The sequence below is a fragment of the Orycteropus afer genome, unplaced genomic scaffold (genome assembly GCF_000298275.1).
Source record: "Orycteropus afer afer isolate SDZICR_OR568_19922 unplaced genomic scaffold, OryAfe1.0 scaffold00100, whole genome shotgun sequence".
Lineage (NCBI taxonomy): Eukaryota > Metazoa > Chordata > Mammalia > Tubulidentata > Orycteropodidae > Orycteropus > Orycteropus afer.
In genome coordinates, this window is record NW_006921687.1 from 9,315,910 (window position 1) to 9,341,402 (window position 25,493).

At 35.9% G+C, this 25,493-nt stretch overlaps 2 protein-coding genes across 2 annotated transcripts in view; one reads left to right on the top strand and one right to left on the bottom strand.

The window, feature by feature from the left end:
* Positions 1-3,117, top strand: part of ERGIC2 (ERGIC and golgi 2) — a 38,836-nt gene extending 35,719 nt beyond the window's left edge. Inside the window, exons 11-13 of the mRNA XM_007943180.2 lie at positions 1,149-1,311; positions 2,806-2,888; positions 3,055-3,117. Of these exons, the coding sequence (XP_007941371.1) occupies positions 1,149-1,311; positions 2,806-2,888; positions 3,055-3,117 (309 nt within the window). The remainder of the gene's footprint in view (positions 1-1,148; positions 1,312-2,805; positions 2,889-3,054) is intronic.
* Positions 3,118-14,873: 11,756 nt separating this feature from the next.
* FAR2 (fatty acyl-CoA reductase 2) overlaps positions 14,874-25,493 on the bottom strand; it is a 79,652-nt gene continuing 69,032 nt past the window's right edge. The window contains exons 9-11 of the mRNA XM_007943193.1: positions 23,176-23,305; positions 16,211-16,338; positions 14,874-15,036 (exon numbers count right to left, since the gene is read on the bottom strand). Of these exons, the coding sequence (XP_007941384.1) occupies positions 14,874-15,036; positions 16,211-16,338; positions 23,176-23,305 (421 nt within the window). The remainder of the gene's footprint in view (positions 15,037-16,210; positions 16,339-23,175; positions 23,306-25,493) is intronic.

Below are 25,493 nucleotides of genomic sequence, written 5' to 3' on the forward strand. Positions count from 1 at the left end.
GGTAACAGTGTATTTGTCAGATCCCACTCATAGCAACCCCTCCTTGGGTTTCCAAGGCAGTGTCACTCTGGCATGATACTGGCATTTCAGAGCTTTAATATAAAGCTGCTTTATTGGAAGCTTGATCAGTGGCTTGTAAAGTTCTGTTTTGCTAATGGAGGAAGGGGTTTTGTAATGCTCCACCAAAAATTGTTTTAATTTCCTTTGGTTAGAGTTGGCTTTATTACTTGGATTCTTCAAGCCTGAAGTATAGTTAGATCTTAGTAAAAATAGGTAGGCACTGGCTCAAAAGTCATAACAAAGCATTGTAGCAAAGTTGTTTAAAGCACTTAGAGAAATTTGTTTAAAAGTTTGCAAACTTAATTTTTGAAGTGTAACCAGCATATATACATTGTGGTAGGTTTTTAATGTTAGTTGCATTCCTTTAAAGAAAAAAAATTCCTTTTTAAACTGAACTAACAGCTAAATATTGATATCCTTCAAATCAGTACATTGTTTTCTTCCAGTATTATATCTTACATTAGTTTAAAAGGAACAATAGGAAGTGAAATGATTTATTTTTAAATTTGAATATTAAAATGACTAAAAGTAAATACAATTATTATACAAATACCTAGCAAAGAAATCTTATAAAAATTATGTCAAAATATAAATTTAGTTTTCACTGATTTGCTCAATAAAAAAAGTGCCATACAGTCCTAAGCTCATGATCTCAGTGTAAAACTTATATAGAAACTGACTTTTTGGAGAAAATACCAAAAAAAAAAATCCAAACTCATTGCCATCGAGTCAGATCCCACTCATAGCGACCCCTTCTTGGGTTTCCAAAGCAATATCACTGCAGACGTAGATTGCCCAACCTTCTTTCCTGGGAGTGGCTGGTGGGTTTGAACTGCCAGCCTTCTGGTTAGCAGTCAAGTAAGAATAATTCTCCTCTTTTGATAGTTTCAAAAAGTCACCACACAAGGAAAGAGGATAATTTGATTGTCTCTGAAAGGCTTAGTCCAGTAGGACCTTCCTAAAGAAAATTGAATATTCCATACTTGGGGTGCTGAGGAGCTTAATGTTGACTGTATACAAGTAACCAAATAATATGAATTTCATCTCTTTTCTTCCTGTCTCCCCCTTTCCTTATGCCTTCCATTTAGGAGCGTGTCATTAACCATGCTGCAGGCAGCCATGGAGTCTCTGGGATATTTATGAAATATGATCTCAGTTCTCTTATGGTGACAGTGACTGAGGAGCATATGCCATTCTGGCAGTTCTTTGTAAGACTCTGTGGTATTATTGGAGGAATCTTTTCAACAACAGGTTAACAATCATTTCTTATTTTGTCTGATTTCTAAAAGTATTGCTTGTGCTTAAATCAGGATACTTTTACTAAAAGGGGAAAGATATATACATGTTCTTATATTTTTATATTTAAAAAACATTTTCTTTAAGATTTAATTCCAAGACTCCAAATTATATTGATAATGCATTAAACATAACTCAGTTCATTGCATTCACTGACTTGAGCGAGATTGCAGTTTATGCCATGATTAAACCCAGGCATCAGTGGGTTTTAGCATCAGACAGAATGAGAATTTAATCCAAGGTCAACCATTTACTTGGTGGTAGTCATGGATAAATAACCTACCTTTTTTGAGACTGTTTCCTCATCTATAACAATGGGAATGTTTTTGTTGTTGTTATGTGCCGTCGAGTCGGCCCCGACTTATAGCGACCCCTCCTTGGGTTTCCGAGGCAGTATCACTACGGAAGTAGGATTGCCCAACCTTCCTTCCAAGGAGTGGCCAGTGGGTTTGAACCGCCAGCCTTCTGGTTAGCAGTCAAGTGCTTTAGCCACTATGCTACCAGAGCTCCCAACAATGGGAATAATAATACCTAATTTGCAAATGTGGTATAGGACTACGTGTGAAAATTCCCAGAAAGAAAAATTTTGTTCTTTGTGTATTTTTAACTGTGGGTATATCAAATCTGATCTTATGATGCCTTGAACAATGCAATATAAAATCAGATTTATTCCATCGATACTATTTTTATATTTCCTAAGTTTCTTACCTAGAATTGGAACATGGAATATTTAAGGAATAAAATTAGAGAATTCAAAACAGAATTTCCTAACTTTCAATAAAATTACTAAATTATAGTTCTTTCGTACAAGAGATTACAAATTACTCTCCTCATCACTGAATAGACCAATTTAAGCAGAATTACATGATCATTTGACTGGGGTATTGAAGAGACAGGATTTAAATTCCTGTGGGATTTTAAATTAGATGATTGCTACTACTTTTTTGATCTGAGATTCTGGGATTGTCTCAGAGATTACTTGCAGAATTATAGTCATCATAATTTGAGAGTTAAGTACAATACAAAGGGAACAGTTTCTTCTTCATCTTCAGCCCCTAATTTACATACTTTAAATCATGTTCTTTAAATGAATAAATAGCTTTTTGAATAAAAGTTTTTTTTACTGCTTCATTTAAATTTGTGGTATTGATATTTATTTATTTATCTTTAATTGTGTGGGTGTGTAATATATTCAGCTAGCACCCTTGATAAGATAACTTTGTCAAGATTATGAATTCTGTGGCCTTGTGATTTCAAAAAGAAGTCCATTTGTCTGAAAATTTAACAGTCTTTATTATTATCAGCCGTGGAAGTGAACTTTTGTTTCTTTGATCTATTCCATTAGTTAATTGGCCTTTTTATTCTTACATAGAAGTTTAGAAAATGACTTAATTGAAAGCATCCGCCTATTTTCTGATGGTGTGTATTGTATAAACTTGTTTATTACAGGCATGTTACATGGAATTGGAAAATTTATAGTTGAAATAATCTGCTGTCGTTTCAGGCTTGGAGCCTACAAACCTGTCAATTCTGTAAGTGCTGTAGTATAAATAGTAGTAAGCCAAAGTTTCATGGTTAAGTTTTAAAAATAGTAGCTTTTGTTGCCCAGAAAGAAATTGTCCAAAATAAATCTTTGTCTTTAAAGGAAATAGTGCAAGGAATAAAACTAATGCTTTGGTCTTTTTTTTCCCCCCATAGGTCCCCTTTGAGGATGGCCACACAGACAACCACTTACCTCTTTTAGAAAATAATACGCATTAGCACTTCCCAAGCAAAGGGGAAAAAACTTTTTGCCTGAGACATAAAACCTTTTTTAATAATAAAATATCGTGCAATATATTCAAAGAAAAGAAAATATGAATGAGAAGCAGGAAACACACCTATGGGGGGAAAAAAACAAACAAACCCCAAATTGAAAACCTATGTATATTTTGTCTGTTACAAGTGTCCTAGAGGAAATTATGCCGCTAATCAGTGATTAAGCCCAACTGGAGTATTGCTTTGAAGAGACCTTTCTAATACTGTCACAACAAATGGGCAGTTCAAAATCAGACCTTGGTTCTTGGTGACAGAATACCTGAAGAAAAGACATCAAATCACCTTTGAAGAAAAAAACATTGATATGTGCAAATGTTTTGCACCGTTTTGTTTTTAAAAGATATAATGTCAGAATAAAATATGGAAAACATACAGAAAACTAGTCTAGACTTGAAAAAATTATGACTAGGTCACACTATTAAGAAAGTGGGGAGTAGTCCCTCTGTTACAGCCATATTAATGTTAAGCCATATTGACAAGACCATTTATCCAGTAATGTGGTCTTAAGAAGGTAACTGCTTTTCTCTGAACTCTGGTTATTGACATTTTTAAGTATTCAAGACAAGAGTCTTAGGAGACTAAAGTAAATTCTATAGAGGCAAATACATAGATGCAATGATACGAAATGGAAGTCTCATTGACAGGTTATATAGTGGGGACTTACGTATAGAGAAAAAAGCACATACTTTAGAAGATGTGAGGTTTCCTAATTTGATCATTATCATATTGGTATGCTTTGGGGAGGAGGAAGGTGATATAAAAAGATTTACTTCCGGTGGTGGAAACTACTTGTTTGTCAAATTCTAAAAGGAAAAAGGGGCATGTATAGACTATTTTATATGTGTTATAGTGAGTGGGGAACAGGGTAACTTAAAATAGAAGTGTAAGGCAGTTTTTTAAGTGAGACAACATAATGTCAGGTCTGAGAGACACTGTATTAAACAATGTCCGTTAAACTAAAATTAGATTACAAAAGAAGTGTTTGCATTCAGAATGTACTGAATGTGATTGAATCTGTATTAGATTATGTTCTAGTTTTTTTACTATTTAAGGGTTGGTTTTAAATTCCAGAATATAAGAGACTGAAAATAATAGGAGAGCACTATCACTCAGGTGCCGTTAAAATCTATAGTATGTGTGCCAGTATCACTTCTTGTAATCCTTAGAAGAATCATCAACTAATCTGCATAAGTTTAAAACATTTAGGGAAGTGGAGAAGAATAATTCTAGGTCAATAACAGTCTGGACTTTCAGAAGATTAGATTTAAATGCTGACTTTTAGAGAATGGGATATCCTAAGTTACAATTTTTTTAATGGATTTTTTTAAAGATTAAGGAAAAGTTTCCTTGAAAGCAGTTGGAAAAAACTGACTTATTATTAGTGAAGAGAAGGGGGGGATAGTAACAAAACAACCTTGTAGTAAAGATAATATTGGTTGATATTTTGCAGAAGATAACAGACACTTCTTTGTTTAAAATATATCACTTCTTATTAACAGTCATGAAGTTAACTTACCAATATAGATGATGTAACAAACCTTGAAAGGTTTTAGAATTAAAAAAAAAAAAAGTCCAAAAAATAAATGGATTTTTCACTTGTTTTCTTCAGCAATTATTTTCAGCAAATTTGTATTAGGAATGAGTAGAACACCTCTCAAAAAAATGTTAATTGACAAGGATTAGACTTTTGGCAAATTCAGACTGAATTTTGGTTCTCTAAATTTGCATGTCAGAAAATTCAACCAAGTTTTAGTTTAAATAGGAGAAAAGGACAAAATAGATTTAAGATTATTTTTTTTCAGTTAGGATTATAACAGTTCTTTAAAAATAACTGTTAAAATTATTTTGGTATGTAAATTTTGCACACTAAAATTTTAACGGCATTGATCTGTACCTGTAAAACTAACTATAAAAGGAATTTTTTAAATCAGAATCCTGTTTTGCCATTGATTCCCATTAAATTTAGAAAGGATTCCATCTGACATTCTTCAAATAGGGTCAGGTTTGTGGCAATGAAAGTGTTAAGATGTGGCCAGCTCTGAGAAATGAAGTATACTTGCATATTAGGATCTGGTGGGAGTTTTTGCCCTCACCAAGTGCTTCTTTTCCTTTGATGAGAGCACTTTCCTGAGCTAGTTATTAAACTTTGCCCTGTGCTTAGGATGTCTCCAGCTGAAATATCCAGCTTTATTACTCAGCCCTCCTTTTCCTATTATTAGGGTATTTATGATGTCTCTATGAATGTACTTCCGCCTAAAAGTCAGACTTCAAATTAATGTGGAATGGATTTATTTATTTATTTACCATCTTTGCCTGTGTTGGGCTATGGAGAAAATGAAACATTTAGGTGAATGTTTGCTGCAGTATTTATATACTTCAGACTACCTTTTGGAAAAGCTTAACTCAGAGTGAATGCTTGTTAGAATTATAAAATTAATTCTGATTCTCAACTTAGATGATTATTACACTTTCCTTCTTAACATTTTATGATAGAAAGCATTCAACTTTTTACTAAAAAAATGAAGAGTACAAAGTTTGCAGCCTTTAATACAAACTTTGAAATTCAGAAAGGAATAACTAAGATCTCATTTTTTTAATAGTATAAATAGGCATATATTATGCAATCTATCTTTTTATGTTGAGTTGTTAACTCAAATCTTATAAATTTATAGGCTCTTCTACTTCAGAATACACAGTTTACACTTGAGTTCAAGATGCATATTTTTGGTTATTTAAAATTTACTTAAACCTGAGCCTTAGGACATTTAAAATCACAGCATACCCTTTAATAGGTAAGTTCTTTTTGTATTTTCAACTCTAGCAAACCAAATTGAGTTACCCTTTATTCACTACTGTCAAAATAGATCACTGTTTTTTCACTGCTTTATATTATAATTACTGTATCAGTCCTCATGTATTCCCTTATTGTGATGAGATGATCAAAACATAGTTTCTTTTCTCACTTTCTAATTTTTTTTTCCATGATGTCATTTGCATCCGTTTAGGTATAGAAAACAAATTATCTTGGGCTTTTGTTTTTCTTACTGAGTTTTGTTTTGTTTTGAGGAGAGGGAACAAAACTTTTCATATGGTATCTCAACCCCAAACATTTGGGCTCCAAATAAAATTATAAAGCAGTTTTTTTTGTCCTTTTGATCCTGGTAGAAAATTAAGTGTCATGTACCCTGAAATAACAAACCATACCAGTTTCTGACAAGTCGATTCTGACTCATGGTGACCCTAAGTGTGTCAGAGTAGAACTGTGCTCCATAAGGTTTTCAGTAGCTGATTTTTTGAAAGTAGATTACCAGGCCTTTCTTCTGAGGTGCCTCTGGGTAGACTTGAACTACCAGCCTTTTTATTAGTAGCCCAGAACATTGACTGTTTGTTCCACCCAGGGATTCCCTGTGTACTACAGCTTATCCTCAATTAAAGTATTTTTCTAGAATTAAGTTACCCAATCTCAGATCTCTCCACATATTTTAGCTATAGTTTAGAATCAGTATTTCATATGAAATAGGGACATACCTAAAATGTTATTTGTTTATCAGAAGAGCCATTTCTGACTATTCAACTCCAGTTAAACATCCTCTGCCTTGAAGTGTCTACAGTTCAGAGGTCACAACCAGTTGCTGTCAAGTTGATTTCCTACTCACAGCGACCTGAGATGTATCAGTGTTGAACTGGGTAGAGTTTTCAATAGCTGATTGTTTGGAAGTGTATTGGCTCTTTGGAGGTGTCTTTGGGAGAACTGTTAACCTCCCAATCTTTCATAGCAGCCAAGCTGGTTAACTGCACCGCCCAGGGACTCCTCTTTAAGTCTGTTATATCTTAAAACCAGCAATTGTTTATTTTGCTAATATTTTTTAAAGATATTTCTAAAAATTAATTTGGTCAATGAGAATTTTTCTGTAACTCTGTGTGGTCCCTTTGTGGTATAAGAACTTGGTATTAACTGCTAGCCTCAAGGTTGACAGTTTAAACCCACCCAGTGGTCCTTTGGGAGAAAGTCCTGGCATAAAAATTACCCAAGGTAACCTTATGGAGCAGTTGTGCTCTAGCACATGGAGTTGCCATGACTGAGAATTGATGACAGTGGGTTTGGTTTTGGTTTTGGTTTATGTGGGCATATGAGAGAACTTTCACTTCTTACGATAAAGTTGTTTATGTCCCCAGACAGCATAATTAGGATAGTAGTTGTAGAAAAGTAGCTTTAATGAAAAATTCATACTCTGTTAGAAAGAGGTTTATTAAGGCTTGATGTGATTTACGCTAGGAGTTGTGTGGAACACAAAAAGTGAAACTAAGCAGTCTGAAGCCTACCAGCTAGAAACACATTTTTATAGAGTTAAATCAGGAACTTTAGTTTACAGTATTTTTATTGGAAAGGTAGAATATTTCAAGTGGGGCTTTTGCTAGGATTGGTTTACAGTTGTAGGGATTGCAAAAGTAGTGATTTTGAAGGGGGTGGGCTTAGGGTATTCATCAGGATGTCACAAGATGTCTTTTCACAAGTCATAAGATGTTAAGATAGCCCTTAGGCACATAAATTGCTGGCATCTGCTTGCACAGGATATTTCTGATAAGGGTCTTGCATTGAGACCCTCTGAGAATACAGTCTGTCCACATCTGCCTGATCACAAAGAAAGCCATTTGTTTAGCTGCATGAATAAATTTGTTTAAAAGTCAGTGAACAGTGAGTTGTGGGATGACATCAAGAACATATATGAGGAAAGCAAAAGGTCATTAAAAAGGAAAGAAAGAAAAGACCAAAATGAATGTCAGAAGAAACTTTGCAACTTGTTCTTGAATGGAGAGTAGCTAACACTAATGGAAGAAATGATAAAGTAAAAGATTTGAACAGAAGATTTCATAGAATGTTTTGAGAAGTCAGAGTCAAGTATTGTAATGAAATGTGCTAAGACCTGGAGTTAGAAAATCAAAAGGAAGGAACATGTGTGGCATTTCTCAAACTGGAAGGAAGGAAGTGAAGAAAAAATTCAAGCCACAAGTTGCAATTTTAAAGTATTCTGTGGACAAAATATTGAACAATGCAGGAAGCATCAGAAGAAGATGACTACAGAGAGTTATTGTATCAAAAGAATTGGTGAATGTTTAGCCATTTCAGGAGGTAGCATATGATCAATAACCAGTGGTATTTCAGGAAAAAGTCCAGGCTGCCCTGGAGGAACTGGTGAAAAACAAGATTCTAAGAATTGACTGAATAACCACTGAGATGATTCAAACAGATATCAACACTGGATGTGCTCACTTGTTTATGCCAGAAACTTTGGAAGACAGCTGTCTGGCCAGCTGACTAGAAGAGATCCACACTCATGTCCATTTCAAAGAAAGCTGACCCAACAGAATGCTGAAGTTATTGAATAATATCAATATTACATGCAAGTAAAATTTTGCTGAAAATAATTAAAAAATGGTTGCAGCAGTACATTGAGAGGGAACTGCCAGAAACTCAAGCCAGATTCAGAAGAGGATGTGGAATGAGGGATATCATTGCTGATGTCAGATAGATCTTGGCTGAAGCAAAAATACCAGAAAGATGTTTACATGTGTTTAATTGACTATGCAAAGGCAATTAACTGCAGATCATAACAAATTATGTATAGCATTGCAAAGAATAGAAATTCCAGGACACTTAATTGTGCTCATGTGGAACCTGTACATAGACCAAGAGGCAAGCATTCAAACAGAACAAAGGGATACTGTGTGGTTTAAAATCAGGAAGGGTATGCATCAGGGATGTATCCTTTCGCCACACTTAATCTGTATGCTGAGCAAATAATCCAAGAAATTGGACTATATGAAGACATGGTATCGGTGGTAGAGGAAGACTCATTACTGCAGTATGCAGATGACACAGCCTTGGTTGCTGAAAGTGAAGAATACTTGACTGAAGATCAAAGACTACAGCCTTCAGTATAGACTAAACAAAGGTCCTCACAACTGGACCAATAAGTAACATCATGATAAATGGAGAAAAGATTGACATTGTCAAGGATTTCATTTTACTTGCATCTACAATTAATGCATCAGTTGGAAGCAGCAGTCAAGAAATCAAATGATGTATTGCACTTGGGCAAAGAAAAAAATGAACAACCAAATTCACTGCCATCAAGTCAGATTTGATTCATAGCGACCCCTCCTTGGGTTTCCGAGTCAGTATCACTATGGAAGTAGATTGCGCATTCTTCCATCTGAGGAGTGGCTGGTGGATTTGAACTGCCAGCCTTCTGGTTAGCAGTCAGATGCCTTAGGCACTATGCCACGAGAGCTCCTTCCCATGGGGAAATCTGCTGCAAAAGACCTCTTTAAAGTATTAAAGAAAAATGTCACTTTGAAGACTTAAGTGTGCCTGACCCACGTCATTCTCTTTTCAATAGGTTCATATGCAAGTGAAAGTTGGACAATGAATAAGGAAGACCGCAGAAGAATTGATATATTTGAATTGTGGTGTTGGCAAAGATTATTGAATATAACAGGAACTACCAGAAGAACAAATCTGTCTTGGAAGAAGTACAGCTGGAATTAAGTGAGAATGGCCAGATTTCGTCTCATGTACTTTGGTCATGATATCAGGAGTGATCAGGCCCTGGAGAAGGATATCATGCTTGGTAAAGTAGAACCATACCAAAACCAAACTTGCTGCCATCGAGTTGGATCCAACTCAGCAATCTCTCCTTGGGTTTCCAAGGCAGTGTCACATTTTTGGGTATTGGTCCCTTCACATTGGATGAATTATTTTATCTTGAGATTCTAAATGAGTTCTTTAAATGAGGTATAATTGGAAGTGGTAATATTCAGTCAGTATAAAATCATGAGAATTTTTTTTTGAGTTATATTAATTGCCACGGACATTGACAGTCTAAAGTTATCTTTGGTACTGTATAAGGTATTGTACGGCTGCAGAATATAGGACTTGCCAAAATTTCTTTTAAAATATAGGTACCTTTTGTTTGTCTTTCCCATTCCCTTCTCCCCCAAATTAGAAGCTTCTTTGTCATACTTTGTATATATTAGACACTTAGGTAATTGTTAAGTGATCTTGATGTGAAATAATTTTATAATAGGCATTACTTTATACAGATACCTACTTTTATTGCTTAATCCTCATGAGAGAACTTCATTTGTGTCATTTCTTTGATGTCACAGATAGAATGTACTTCATCATATATCTAACCCTATCAGTGGTGTAAGAGTATGTGAAACACTTGTCATCTATGTGTTGGACTTAAGAATATTCATCTAATAGTTATTATTGCTATGTTTTAATTTTGTTGAAAGAGTTATTTTGAAGACAGAAGGCAATTGGCTGCATTCAGCAATTGAACAAAGACACAACACTAAAAAGGGAATTTTTCAAATTTTTTATTTAATCAAAGTCAAAATTATTGAATTACTGAAGCACACAATAATCAAAAGATAGTAAATTCTTAAAACTATTGTTATAACCCAATTCCATTGAACCGTGTCTTGATTTCATACTTTTATCATGGTTGCCAAGAATTGAAATCTACTTAATAGCAACAAACAGTAACAACAAAAACAACAATAGTTTGTATCTTAATTGATGTAACTCAAAGCATTAAATAGCCATCTCAACCAAAGATCACTAGATGCTTTGTTTCAGAGCTAAGTTGTCTGCCCTGGAAAGTAGTTCCCAGAACTTAGATGAGATTGGAAAAGACATTGGTGAGCTTGAAGGACTTCCCTCAAAATGTCCTTCATAGAGTGAAGGAAAATCTCAATTTATGTTGGCCTACATGTTGCCATGGAGAAGTTGTACACTCCAACTACCTGAAAGTGCCTTTATGAGTACCAGTTACCGATTAGTTGAGAAAGTGAGCATAAATATAACTGCTGTTCGTTGTTAACACATTATGCCTGTGTAAATTTCTAGTAGTGGCATGGTGATTGTTGCCTTTTAATTGCTTAGGCCCCAAACATATTGAATAACATCCCATGTTTTCAACAGGAAAAAATGCTCCAATCCAGTATGCACTCATCTCTCACGTATGAGTAAAGGTAGTATAATAGGTATACTAATAATTTAAGTTTGAGAATATATATAGTTTTTATAAGTTAATTTGGATTATACATAAAATATTTTTTAAGCTAAAAACATGTTTTCTAAATTTACAGTCACTTAATGAAATCTATCATTTTTCCTGCTGTACATTATATAGGTAACAGTGTGCAAATGGAATGATTAAGATGGTAACTAATAATTCCTTTGATGATCATAGAAGAGTTACCATCCCCATTTTTAAGGATAAAAAAACCTATGATTTAAAATTTTACTTCAAATTCTGCTTTTATTAATGGCAAAAAGCAGGAGACTGGGTCTTTATATGATTGTAGCTTAGGACACCTAACTTCATATTAGCCATGCTAATTGAGGCCTAGGTAAAATAACTCAAATATAACAGCTTTGGGGACTTTAATGAAGAAGAAGGAAACTTTCAAGAGAAAGTTATCAGGAGTTGATGATTAAAAGAGACTTAGAAATAATACTTGTCACACTCAAAATATGAGATAATAGATTTTTACTTAAAAGCATAATAGAGTCCCAAATGCAAATATACTTGAGCCTTTGTTCTCCACATAATTATTACATTTGTTGTTCCTTTTTAGGTTTAAGGAGTAAGTATAGTTACGAAATAATTGATAATGTTTCACTGCTATTCATAAGGCTTTCACTGGCCAATTTTTTTCAGAAGTGAATGGTCCTATACTTCCCAGTCCACTGTAGTCTGGAAGCTCTGTTGAAAACTGCCCACGAAGTGTGACCCTGCAGGTATTTGAAATACCAGTGGCATAGCTTCCAGCCCCTTAGCAACAAGTAAGCCACCACAGCATGACAAAGAGACAGACAAATAAGTCCATGAGAGCCAAAATAAGACCTTGATTATATCCCTGAATTTAGAGACCATCTGAAAAATAAATTTGATGCACTGAACATCAATGACAAAACCAGACGAATTGTGGGATGAGATCAAGAACATCATATATGAAGAAAGCAAAAGATCACTGAAAAGACAAGAAAGGAAGAAAAGACCAAAATGGATGTTAGAAGACACTCTGAAACTTGCTCTTGAGAGTAGCTAAAGCAAATGGAAGAAATGACAAGTAAAACAGCTGAACAGAAGATTTCAAAGAGCAGCTCAGGAAGACACAGTAAATTATTATAATGAAATGTGCAAAGACCTGGAGTTAGAAAACCAAAAGGGAAGAACATGTTGGGCATTTCTCAAGCTCAAAGAACTGAAGAAAAAATCTAAGCCTCGTGTTGCAGTATTGAAGGATTCCATTGGCAAAATGTTGAATGATGCAGGAAGCATCAAAAGAAGATGGAAGGAATACAGTCACTTTAGAAAAAAGAATTGGTCTGTGTTCAGCTATTTCAGAAGGTGGTATATGATCAATAACCAATGGTACTGAAGTAGGAAGTTGAAGCTGCCTGGAAGGAATTGGCCAAAAACAAGGCTCCAGGAATTGACAGAATACCCATTGTGATGTTTCAACAAATGGATGCCAGGCTGGAGGCATTTACTCATCTATGCCAAGTAATTTGGGAGACAGCTACCTGGCCAACTGACTGGAAGAGATCAATATGTCTGCCCATTCCAACAGAATGTGGAAATTATCAAACATATCATTAATATCACACACAAGTAAAATTTTCCTGAAGATATTTCAAAAATGGCTGCAGCAGTATATTGACAGGGAACTTCCAGAAATTAAAGTGGGATTCAGAAGAGGACATCAAATAAGGGATATCATTGCTGATGTCAGATGGATCTTGGCTCAATCAAAGCAAAGAATACCAGGAAGATATTTACTTATGTTTTATTGACTATGCAAAGGCATTCAACTGTGTGGATCGTAACAAGTTATGGATAACATTGTGAAGAATGGGAATTCCAGAACACTTAATTGTGCTCATGAAGAGCCTGGACATAGATCAAGAGGCTGTCATATGAACAGAACAAGGGGACACTGCATGGTTTAAAATCATGAAGGGTGTGCATCAGGGTTGTATCCTTTACCATACTTATTCAATCTGGATGCTTTGCAGATGAGCCGAGAAGCTAAGCTATATGGAAAAGAACACGGCATCAGGATTGGAGAAAGACTCGTTAACAAGCTGTGATATGCAGATGACACAACCTTGCTGAAAGTGAAGAGGACTTGAAGCACTTACTGATGAAGATTAAAGACAACAGTGCAGTATGAATTACCCCTCAACATAAAGAAAATGAGAATTCTCACAACTGGACCAATAAGCATCATCATGATAAATAGAGAAAAGATTGAAGTTGTTGCAAAGATTTCATTTATTTGGATCCACAAACAACATTCATGGAAGCAGCAGTCAATTAATCAGTTGTCATACTGCACTGGGCAGATCGGCTGCAAAAGGCCTCTTGAAAGTACTGAAGAGCAAAGATGTCACTTTGAAGACTAAGGTGTGCCTAACCCAAGCCATGGTATTTTCAGTCACTTCGTGTGCATGTGAAAGCTGGACAATAAATAAGGAAAACTGAAGAGTTGATGCCTTTGAATTGTGGTGTAGGTGAAGAATACTGAAGATACCACGGACTGCCAGAAGAAAGAACAAATCTGTCCTGAAAGAAGTACAGCTAGAATACTCCTTGGAAGTGAGATTGGCCAGACTTCTTCTCACCTACTTTGGTCATGTTGTCAGAAGGGACCATTCCCTGAAGAAGGATATCACACTTGGTAAAGTGGAGGGTCAGTGAAAAAGGGGAAGACCCTCAACAATATATATTGATACAGTGGCTACAACAGTGGGCTCAAGTATAACAAAGATTATGAAGATGGTTCATGACCAGGCAGTGTTTGTTCTGTTGTACATAGGATCTCTATGAGTCCTAGCTGACTCAACGGCACCTAACAGCAACAACAATATAGTTGAGGAAAGGTCCTTGGGTTGTACAAACAGTTTGCTCTAGGCTACTAATTGAAAGATTGGCAGTTCAAATCCACCCAGTGGTGCCATGGAAGAAAAACCTGACAATCAGTAAGATTTCAGCCAAGAAAGCCCTTGAAGCACAGTTCTACTCTAAAGCACTTGGGTTCACCATGAGTCAGGATTGACTCAACGGCAGTGGATTGTAATTTTTCTTGGTTGTATTGTTTTATAATTGAGAAAAACTGTGGAAGGGAATCCATTTTCCTAATTCTTCCATCTCTAAACCAGAATTCAAGGTATAATACAGAAAGGAGAAGAAACTTTTCATTGGGGAATTATTTCTCTTACAACGTTTGTGAGGAAATTGAGACCATTCTTCCCTTATTTACTTTGATTTTAAACCTTTCTGGGTATCCAAGAACAGTTCCAAAGTTAGAACTCCCTTTCTTTGGCATTTTTCAGCTAAAAGACTAAATTCAGAAAGGTAGAGTAATTTGATGTTTTATATGCAAGAACATATAATAGAGTGGTAGGAAATAATCGAAATAATTTTTTTTTTTCTAAAATGTATGATTATAGGTTAGGGTATGACTTTCCTTCTCTCACGGGAATAAAGACATGATGGCATATTTGACAGGTAATGAGTTGGGGCATATTCCTTGGTAATTCCTAGTCTTGAGAACCACAGTTTGCTGTTTTAGAGGTATCTGAGAGGTTCCAGATAAGAGGTGATTGCTGAGTGTTCTTAGGCATTGAGTGTGCTGGATGCTCTGAAGTAGGAGAGGAATTTATAACAGAAGCTCACAATGAAGAACCAGACATTCCGAGCTATCTGAGATCTTGCAATGAGTAGGCGCCAGACGATGAGGAAGAGGGCAGTATTAAAGAGGTAGTGAATGTTTCTGAGCCTGGGGAACAGACAGACATAACCAAAGTTAAAACAGTTATGTTATCTGAAGCATAAATGTGTCTTTCCTGGCTATGACCAGCGAATATTTATTAAGTGCTCACAGAGGATGTGGTATGACTGATAACCTAGTGACCTCTTCTTTGCTTTTATCATCCATTTGTACACAATTCCACAACATTCTCTTAACTAGTTTCTTTCTCATGTTCCTTACTACTACAACATGTTATCATCATTCTTAAGTATACTTTGATATTACCATATCACAAATTTTCACTGGTTCTTTTTCATTAAAAGGTAAGTCTAAAGTCTATAGCCTGTTACTGAAAATTTTACCTAATCAGTTTGCAGTCTCAGTTTTTACCCTTTATTCTCTGCAATAATATCCCTTTGCTTGTGCCAGAAATACATCACACTGGTATAATTCTTTTTCCTGCAGAGATTACTGATGGAAGAAGTTGAAGAAATTGAAGAGTGGTTAAGTGATTTGTCCAGCTTAAATCCCAGAATTAGATCCCCTGCCAGTTATCTGGGTATTCTTTTTCTGTATTACATTATGATAGGGTGTGGCAGAAGAAACAAAACTTGGGTTCATGTTCTGGCTCCTGTACTTCCTGTGTGTTACCATGAACAACTTACTTACTCATTTGAACCTAAATACTTCTTTTGTAAAAATGAGATAACAAAAAATAGTATTATCTGCCTCCTAGGGATGTGATGAAGAGTAAATGAAACAACGTATAGCCCAGAGCACAGGACTTATAGTAGTGCTCAAGAGGGAGCTCTGGTGGCATAGTGCCTAAGGCATTTGACTGCCAACCAGAAGGCTGGCGGTTCAAACCTACCAGCCACTCCTTGGAAGGAAGGTTGGGCGATCTACTTCTGTAGTGATACTGCCTTGGAAACCCAAGGAGGGTTCCTTATGAGTCAGGTCCAACTTGACGGCACATAACAACAACAGTGTGCAAGAAATATGAATTACTGCCGTACACTCAAATTTCATGTCTTACATGAAATTTACACCAGCTGCTCTGTGGGAAAAAGATGTGTCAGTCTGCTTCCATAAAAGTTTTACAGCCTTGGAAACCCTATGGAGCAGTTCTCTCCACCCTATAGGGTCCCTGTGAGTTGGAATTGACTCAATGGCAGTGGGTTTGGTTTTTGGATGTACTTACTTTTTAAAGTGTTGCTTTGCTTCTGGGATCTTAGCCATATCCTCTTTCAATAAGTACATCTTAATTCCCAAAACATAATTTTCAATGTATTCCATCCAGTTCAAGTGGCGCACATCAAAGTTGAATAACTGGAAGGCAAGAAGAAATTATGATTACCAAAATCATTGGATGGTCACTTTGTCAATTTGATGAAATCTACATAAATGAGTGATGACATTCAGTCTGAGACTTAGGTTTGGACCCTTCCAAAGAAGAGATTATTTGAGCTGTTATTTAAAAAGGCACCAACAATATGAATGACCATGTAAACAGAAATGTGTTAACATGGACCAAGCAAATTCTTTTGACATTTAAGAAGTCTTGTGAGGAAAACTTAAGTGAACTGGTATTACTTAGGTGGAGAAAGCTTAAGAAAGTACTTAGACTTACAAGATTTCTTCAAAAAGAGATTATTTTTAAGCAAGTGAAGGAATAATGTTAGGGACCAAAAATAAATAAAAATAAGTTTTTATCTTCTTTCCTACTTTTAGGTCTTTTATTTTGGTGTTACCTTTTTGGTCTATCCTTTCCGACATCATCACCTCTCTATGCATATTAGGGAATAGGAAGCAAAACAATTTATATTTAAAAGACAGAGTGGCTGGAGGTGAAAGAAAGATGGATGGTGGGTGAGGAGGAGGGGCAAAGAGGAGGAGAAGAGAGATTGATTTGAGAAGGAAAACTTGTCATATAGAGGATAGATACTCAAAGTGACAACAGGATTTTTTTTTTAACTATGATTAAGTATGTATCATCCTTTGATCTTGAAAGACCAGGAAAAGATTTTAGTTGTTTTCAATAGATTTTATTTCTGCTACACTTTTCTTTGAAAATGATCCAATTTGCTGACATTGGATCATGAAGGAGGATTCTCCCTCCACCCCCTGCTGCAGTCAGACTCATAGCAACCCCTCCTCGGGTTTCACTACACAAGTAGATTGCCCAATCTTCCTCCCAGGAGTTGCCTGATGGGTTTAAACTGCTAGTCTTCTGGTTAGCAGTAAAATGCCTTAGGCACTATGCCACCAGAGCTCCTGAAGGAAGATTATGGGTGTTACAAATGGAGATAGGATAAGATAGGAAGAGAGCATTGATAGTTCATCTTTGAATCACCCAGGCATCTATTCAGAGTCTCCATAGAGCTTAATTGAGGAAAGAAAAGGAGAAAAAGGGCTTCAAATATAATACAAAAATGTTTTTGCTTGAATATAAAGAACTTGGGCAATAATAGTTGTCAAACCCTGGAAAAAGTGTCAGCCAGATAGTTGTTATAGCTATTTGAAAATATTAAAAAGTAGAAGGTAAATCCTGGAAGATTTCGGTATCAACTTGTTGAAATACTATAAAAAATTGCCATAGAATCAGGCCTCACTAATCACACAGGATAGATTTGCTTTTCAAGTTTTTGTTTGGTGGATTTGGAGAGAATAGCTGGAAAAAATGAACTGCACTAGGCGGAAAAAATGAACTGCACTAGGCAAAAAAAAAAAAAAAAAAGCCAATATTTAATCATTCTTAGTGAAAAAAGAAATGGTTGTGTTTTGTTTTCTAAATGTCTCAATCCTCCCCAATGGGCACCTTTCTTGTTCGAAATACAGCATTTTCAGATTACTTTTTTTCCTACTGCAGCCTGTTCTCAGTAGAGGCTCTGTCATGTACAGTGAGTGAGAGGTGATGGATAAGACTTAACTGAGTAAGCTTCTCATGAGGTTTCAGCAGGAAGAGTTTAAATCTTGGTAGCAAGAAAGTTTTCATTTAAATAACTGGTATTTCTAGAACAATGCCTGGCACAAAGTAGGCATTCAAAGAATATTTGCTAAAAGCATGAATGAATTATAGAATTTTAGTCAAATGAATTTTTACTATCAATTTTTAAGGACAAAAATGTTTGTTTTAGTTATATAGCAATTTCTCTGTTACTTGACCTTTATATAAAGGTTTATAGGGACATAACCAGATTAAACTTTTACTTTACTATTTTAAGAAAGCTAGAGTTCTCAATTGAGGCTTAGATTATACCAAATAAAAGACAAAAATTGTAAATAAATAAATGAGTACAAGCTGATCACCACCAAAAATAAAGCTTATTTACTTTAAAATAGCCACACTACTTTTTCAAATCTCTTATTTTCTAACCTGCATTTTTCTTCCAGGGTCTATGATTAGTTGTTTCCTCTTCTTTGGGACATAACAAACTTGTAAAGATTGTAATTGAGTTTGACATTTTAAAGATACAGTAGTTTTCTTAGAGCTACTTAATTCTGCCTCCTATGTTTTTTTATGCAAATACAAAAGTTATATATTAATTACAGAAAAACATCTTATACCTGGAAAGGGATCTTAGAGGGAAAGTAGCTAAATTATTAACTTTCCTATTTAACATTCTGAAGATAATTCATTAAGTATTTGTTTAATGAATGAGCCCTTTGGTGATTGGCTGTCCTAATTGCCTTTGGTGTTATCCTCTCAACTTACATGAAGAAACATAAAATAAAGGATTCTTTAGAAGTTGTTACTTTGAGACTCTTCTAGGAAGATGACAGCATGAGCAATTCTATTGTTCCATCCTCTAACATGACCACCAAGTAAAATAACCAGAAATTGGTTATCTTAACTCTAAGAGTTATGAAAAGCAATTGGAGGATTATAGCAGCTAAGCCAATGCTGAATCAACAAAAAAGCAATGTTTAATTGGCAGGAAAACTGTTAGTTTCTACTGGCTGCAGCCCTTCCACCTCTCCAGCTTGGTTGTGTGGCATGGGCAGTGGCAGCAGCAGCCTGCACTGTGCTCTCAGAGGATGAGCCTGATCTGGCCCTGTAGTGAGGAGAGCAGATTTTGGCTGGGGATTATGATAGGTCTCTGTTCTCATTTGTCTGGGGCCACCTGAAGGAAGAAGGGCACCCTCATCACTTTGTCCTGCCTTGGAGCAAACACAAGGGTGGGGTGGGGTGGGGACGATATCTAAAGGCTGTGAGTGCCTACAATGTTGGACTAAATAGTGTGATGTTAGGTGCCATCAAGTCAGTTCTTTCTTGTAGCAATCCTTTGTACAATAGAATGAAACACTGCTTGGTCCTTTGCCATCCACACAATCATTGCTGTGCTTAAGCCCGTTATTGCACACTCAGTCTATCTAGTTGAAGGTCTTCCTCTTTTTTTGCTGACCCTCTACCAAGCATAATGTCCTTCACCAGGGACTGCTCCCTCATGATAATATACCTTCCCTTCTCTGAAAAATTCTTGCTGTACTTCTACCAAGACAGATTTGTTTGTTCTTCTGGCAGTCCACAGTATACATGTTTAACATTTTTGTTCAGCACCATAATTTGAAGACATCAATTCTTCCATCTTCCTTATTCGCTGTCCAGCTTTTGCTTGCCTTTGAGGTGATTGAAAATACCATGGGTTGGGTCAAGTACAAATTAATCCTGAAAGGGACATGTTCGCTTTTAACACTTTAAAGAGGCCGTTTGCAGCAGATTTTTCCCAATGCAGAACATCATTTGATTTCTAGACTGTTCCTTCCATGGGCACTGATTGTGGATCCAAGTGAAATGAACTCCTTGACAACTTCAGTAGTTTCTCTGTTTTTCATTGGTGTTATTGGTCCAGTTGTGAAGTTTTTTTTTTTTTTTTTTTTTAATGTTAAGATAAACTCCGTACTGAAGGCTGTAGTCTTTAATCTTCATCAGGAAGTGTATCAAGTTCTCTTCACTTTCCATAAGCAAGGTTTTGTCATGTGCATATTGTAAGTTGTTAATGAGTCTTCCTCCAATTCTGATGCTGTGTTCTTCATATAATCCAGGTTCTTGTATTATTTGCTCAGCATACAGATTGAATAAGTATAGAGAAAGAATACAAACCTATCGTGATTTTAAACCATACTCAAAAAAAAAAACAACAACTCAGTGCCATTGGATCCAACTCGTAGCGACCCCTCCTTGGGTTTCTGAGGCAGTATCACTACAGAAGTAGATTGCCCAACCACCCTTCCAAGGAGAGTGGCTGGTGGGTTTGAACTGCCAACCTTCTGGTTAGCAGTCAAATGCCTTAGGCACTTTGCCACCAGAACTCCCAAGAGAAAATTAGCAGAGGATGGTTTTCTTGGTTTTTAAACCATACAGAATCCCCTTATTTTGTTTGAACAACTGGTTTTTTTTTGGTCTATTTACAGGTTCCATATTAGCACAATTAAGTGTTCTGGAATAATTTGTTCTGATCCACACAGTCAGATGCCTTTGCATAGTCAAGAAAACAGTTAAACATCTTCTGGTATTCTTTGCTTTCAGCCAAGATCTGTCTGACACATCAGCAATAATATTCCTAGTCCATGTGCTCTTCAATCTTCAAATGTTCCATTTCATTTTTGACAACTTCCAGTTTTCCTAGATTCATATTTTGTACAGTCCACATTGAAGGTCCTGAAAACTGCTCCATCCATATCATTAATGGTGACTCCACTTTGAGGGAGCAGCTCTTCCCCTGTCATATTTTTAGTGCCTGAGAGGCTCATCTTCTGGCAACTATATCAGATAGTCTTCCACTGATATTCACAAGGTTTTTACTAGCCAGTTTTTTCAGAAGTAGATCACCAAGTCCTCCTTCCTTATCTCTCTTTGTCTATAAGCTCTGCTGAAACCCTCCACCAGAAGTTACCTGCTGGCATTTGAAATACCAGTGGCATAGCTTCCAGCATCACAGCAACATGCAAGCCACTACAGTATGATATGCTGACCAGTAGTTGGTGGAAATAGTGTAATGTGAGTATACAATTAACAGCTAAGGGCTGAAGGAGAAGCCAGAGTGAGTTTCTTTCAGAAATTAGTGCTTTCAAAATCACCAAGTATATAAAGGAATTGAAAGCTATGTGCATGCTTAGGGTAAAACAAGTATGCAGACCTAAGTGTCCTGCTAGCAAGCCTAAGTATTGAAGGAGAGCCCAAGCACAAAGCCAAGTTACAAAGACTAGCAGAGGTGTTTGTGTCCCTTCCTCCATCCTCTGGAATATAAGGACATTTTTTTGAAACACTAGGTGGGTATGCACTGGAACTTAAAATCTTCACTGTTCACACAGGTGGGCTCTCATTGCTAAAATGGTTTGGGGAAGTCACTGAGCAGGCAAACTACTACAACCTTCAACAATTTAAAAAACAAAATTCCCAATCCTGAGGAATAGGAAAAATCTGACATTAAGAGCTAATACATTATATCCAAATGTCCCTGTTTTAACATACTATTACATGGCATATAAATAAACAGAAAGGATGGTCCATTCAAATGAGCAAAATAAAATGTCAGAAGCCATCCCTTTGGAAGCGCAGATAATGGAAAGGCTAGAAGACTTCAAAACAATAGTTTTGAATATTCTCAAAGAAAATATCAATAAAAATATATACACTATTCAATCATAATGATTTGTGCTGAAAATAAATAGTCATTGGAGGGCTGCAATAGCAGATTGGAGCTGGCAGAACAAAAAACTGAGGAGCAAAAAGAAAATAGAATGAAGAAAAGTGAACACAGCCTAAAGGAATTATGGGACATCATCAGGATGGGAGTTTTAGAAGGAGAAGGGAAAGCACCAGAAAGAATATTTGAAGAAATAATGGCAGAAAATGTTCCGTTTGAGGAAGGACATGAGTCTACACATCTAAGAAGCCTGATAGGCTTCAAGTCCCCCCAACACACTTAATATTAAATCTCTCAAAAACCTAAGATAAAGAGTGAATCTTGGAAGCAGTAAGAGACAAGCAAATCACCACATATAAAGGGTCTTCAATAAGATTAAGTGCAGATTTCCCAGAAACTTGGAGGCCAGAAGGCAATGGGATAATATATTTAAAATGCTGAAAGAAAATAATTATCAACTCAAAATTCTGTATCGAGAAATTCTATATTTGCCTTAAAGAATGAAGGTGAAATTAAGACATTCTCAGATAACCAAAAGTTGAGGAGTTTGTTATGACTAGACTTGCCCTGCAAAAAAAAAAAATAAAAGATCATGGGAATTCTTCAGACTGAAATGAAAGGGCACCAGACAATGATTCAAAGATATACATAGAGAAAACAGTTAAATTATAAAAATTTGAAATTGATAAAGGTAATTTCATGGACATATATAAGGACTAGTTTCATGGTATTTGTGCTTTGTAACTCTAGTTGGGTCTTGCATTTATTAAAACAACAAATGTGTAAAAAATAATCACACATCTAATTTATAAAGATGTAAGTTGTGATACCAATAGCAAAGATTTCAAGGCTTATCCTTTGTGACTTCCAAGAAGCTAATGTAAAGAAATAAGTGGCACTAATGCTAAGCAAGTAACAGGAAGGCCTGTCATGAGAAATAAAAGTCTAAATTGTCTAAGAGAAACCATTATAGAGAAGATTGAAGATGCCAGAGAGAGGGCAATACTGATGGAAGGAGGCCTTGAATGGAATAGAATGTACAGATAAAAGAGGTTAGCTTTGAAAAGATGTGAAGGAAAGAAATGTAGCTGTGGAGATGCAGAACAATTTTGATTAGACAAAGAGTGGATAAGAGTTTAATAAAGTCATTCTTTTTAATTGAAGTTTTAAGTTGTGGAAAGTAAGGGAAAGATAGAGGTATTGAGGGTTGAACAGATGACAGCTACTGAGACATTAACAAGGGGAAAAAGATGAAACAGATGACTGCAGAAAAGCAGTAAGCCTCTAGCCAAAGTTGAATAATCTAGGACTTTTACCTACATGAAAATTGTCTTCCTGCGGTTGTGTTGAGAACACTGACTTATTTTTTTAGCAAAAAAAAAACCCCTTTTTTTTCTATGTATATAACTCTATATATAATGTATATATAAAACTTTTGTTTATCAGCTTCTGAGATTAAATAATTCTAAATTCCATATGAGTAAGATTTTCCTGTTTCAGTCAGTGCTGTACTTACTTTCTGATCTTCAGGACTAAGCTCAAACATGAGCATTTCTGTATTGTATGTACTCCAGTCCCAACTCCGGTTGATGAAATACTCGAGCATGGAAAGGGTTCTTAAAAGCCGATTCATGAGCTTTGTCATCCTGAGGTAGAGATCAGATAGGAACAAATCTCAACAGCACCACAGCTATCTGCTTCCATGTCACTCTCTCTATTGGGTTTTACAACAAATTATTTTTAGAAAATATAAAAATTATCCCTTTCTCCCAGCCTCTCATTAGGATTCTCATTATTTTTCTTCCACATAACTGTTGAATGAAGGAAAAGGTATGAATCTAAAGGAGCTTGTTCTTTCAGGCATTTTAATACTGACTTATTTTAAAACTAAGTTAGCTATCCACCCTTAATGACATACTGTTCATTCCTTGAATTCTGAGGTAGAGAATTAGAAAGCTTATTTTTCTGCTATATTACATGTTACTGGATTTTTAAAAGATGATAGTATCCCAGATCTTGGTATATAACTTTTAGGCAGAAGTGTTGACTGTATTAAGTATATGAACTGAAAACTGGAAAAGAAACCAAACCCACTGTCATGGCGTTGATTCCGACTCATGGCGACCCTAGAACTGAAGGCAGTTTTTAATTGTAATGTAGATTTAAGGGAAAATAACTATTTGTTGATAAAATACTCTGTTAGGCACAGTGCTGATGCTTTTTAAAAAGTACTATCTCTGCTAATTCTCATAACAACCCTTTTAGGTAAATATTTACTTTCATTTTTGTGAATTAGTAAAATGAGCTTATGAAAGATCATATAATAATTGGCAAAATAAAAATTCTAACCCAGTTTTGAGGAGCTCTGGTAGCATAGTGCCTAAGGCACTTGACTGCTAACCAGAAGGCTGGTGGTTCAAACCCACCAGCCACTCCTTGGAAGGAAGGTTGGGCAGTCTACTTCCATAGTGATACTGCCTCGGAAACCCAAAGAGGGGTCGCTATGAGTCGGATCCGACTCAACAGCAGTGAGTAGTAACCCAGTTTTGACTGGCCTCAGACCTCTGCTTTTGTAATGTCACCACCCTGAGCCCCATTACTTAAGGTGGACCATGTCATTCAGTTCCATGGTCAGCACTTAGAACAGTTCTACTGTGTGAGCTTCCCAACTTGCCAACAATTTATGGAAAAACTTTCAAGTATATAATTTTATTTGATTTGTGTGGTAGTCAGATTTTATATTAGGTATCTCCATTTTAAAGAAAGATTAAGTCATATGCTCAAGGCCACATAACCAGTGTGCAAACCCAAGTCTTCTAACTACAAATTTCCTTTGCCTATGTTGTTAGGTGGCATTGAGTCAATCTCAATTTATAGTGAACCCATGTGACAGAACTGTCCCATAGAATTAATCTTTATGGGAGCAGATTGCCAGGTGATTTCTCCCATGGAGCTGGGGGTTGGGTTCTAACAGCCAACCTTTTAGTTAGCAGCCAAGTGCTTAATCCTTTTGGTACAAGAGCTTCTTCCTTTGGCCCATAGAGTATTCAACATCTCTTAGGCAGTGAAGCCAATCATGATAATAGTGATTATGTGATCAAACCCAGTATTGGCTATGATGTTACACTGGAGATTTGGTCATAATTCTAGTCAAGTCCTGATGCCGATATACCTAATGACTTATGAAATACTTTCATTATATAATAGAAATGTTTTTAGGGAGGATGAGGTAGATACTGTTCTTTCATACAAACATTATGATAGTGCTTCACTCAGCTGTTATTATTTAATATCTTTATTCATGCCACAATTTCTGATTCAATTATGTGATTTCACATTGATTTATCTATTTTTTAATTTTAAAGCTGTTGGCCCGTTATACAATACTATAGCAGCATAATGGTATTTTTAGAAGAAAATGTATTTATTACTCTCATGTAGAGAAAGCCTTCATAATAAAATACAAAAGCTATAAAGGAAAAGAATGATTCTTTTTACTACATAAAAATATAAATTTTTTTTAGTAACAATTCCTAGCTTGAGTGATTGCTATATTCTAAGCAAAAACAAAATGCAACCCCTGTCATGGAGTTGGATCCAACTCATAGCGACTCCTCCTTGGGTTTCTGAGGCAGTATCACTACAGAAGTAGATTGCCCAACCTTCCTTCCGGGGAGTAGCTGGTGGATTTGAACCACCAGCCTCTGGTTAGCAGACAAATGCTTTAGGCACCATGCCACCAGAGTTCCCATATTCTAAATACTCTTATGGAACTCTGGTAGTGTAGTGCCTAAGACACTTGACTGCTAACCAGAAAGCTGGCAGTTCAAACTC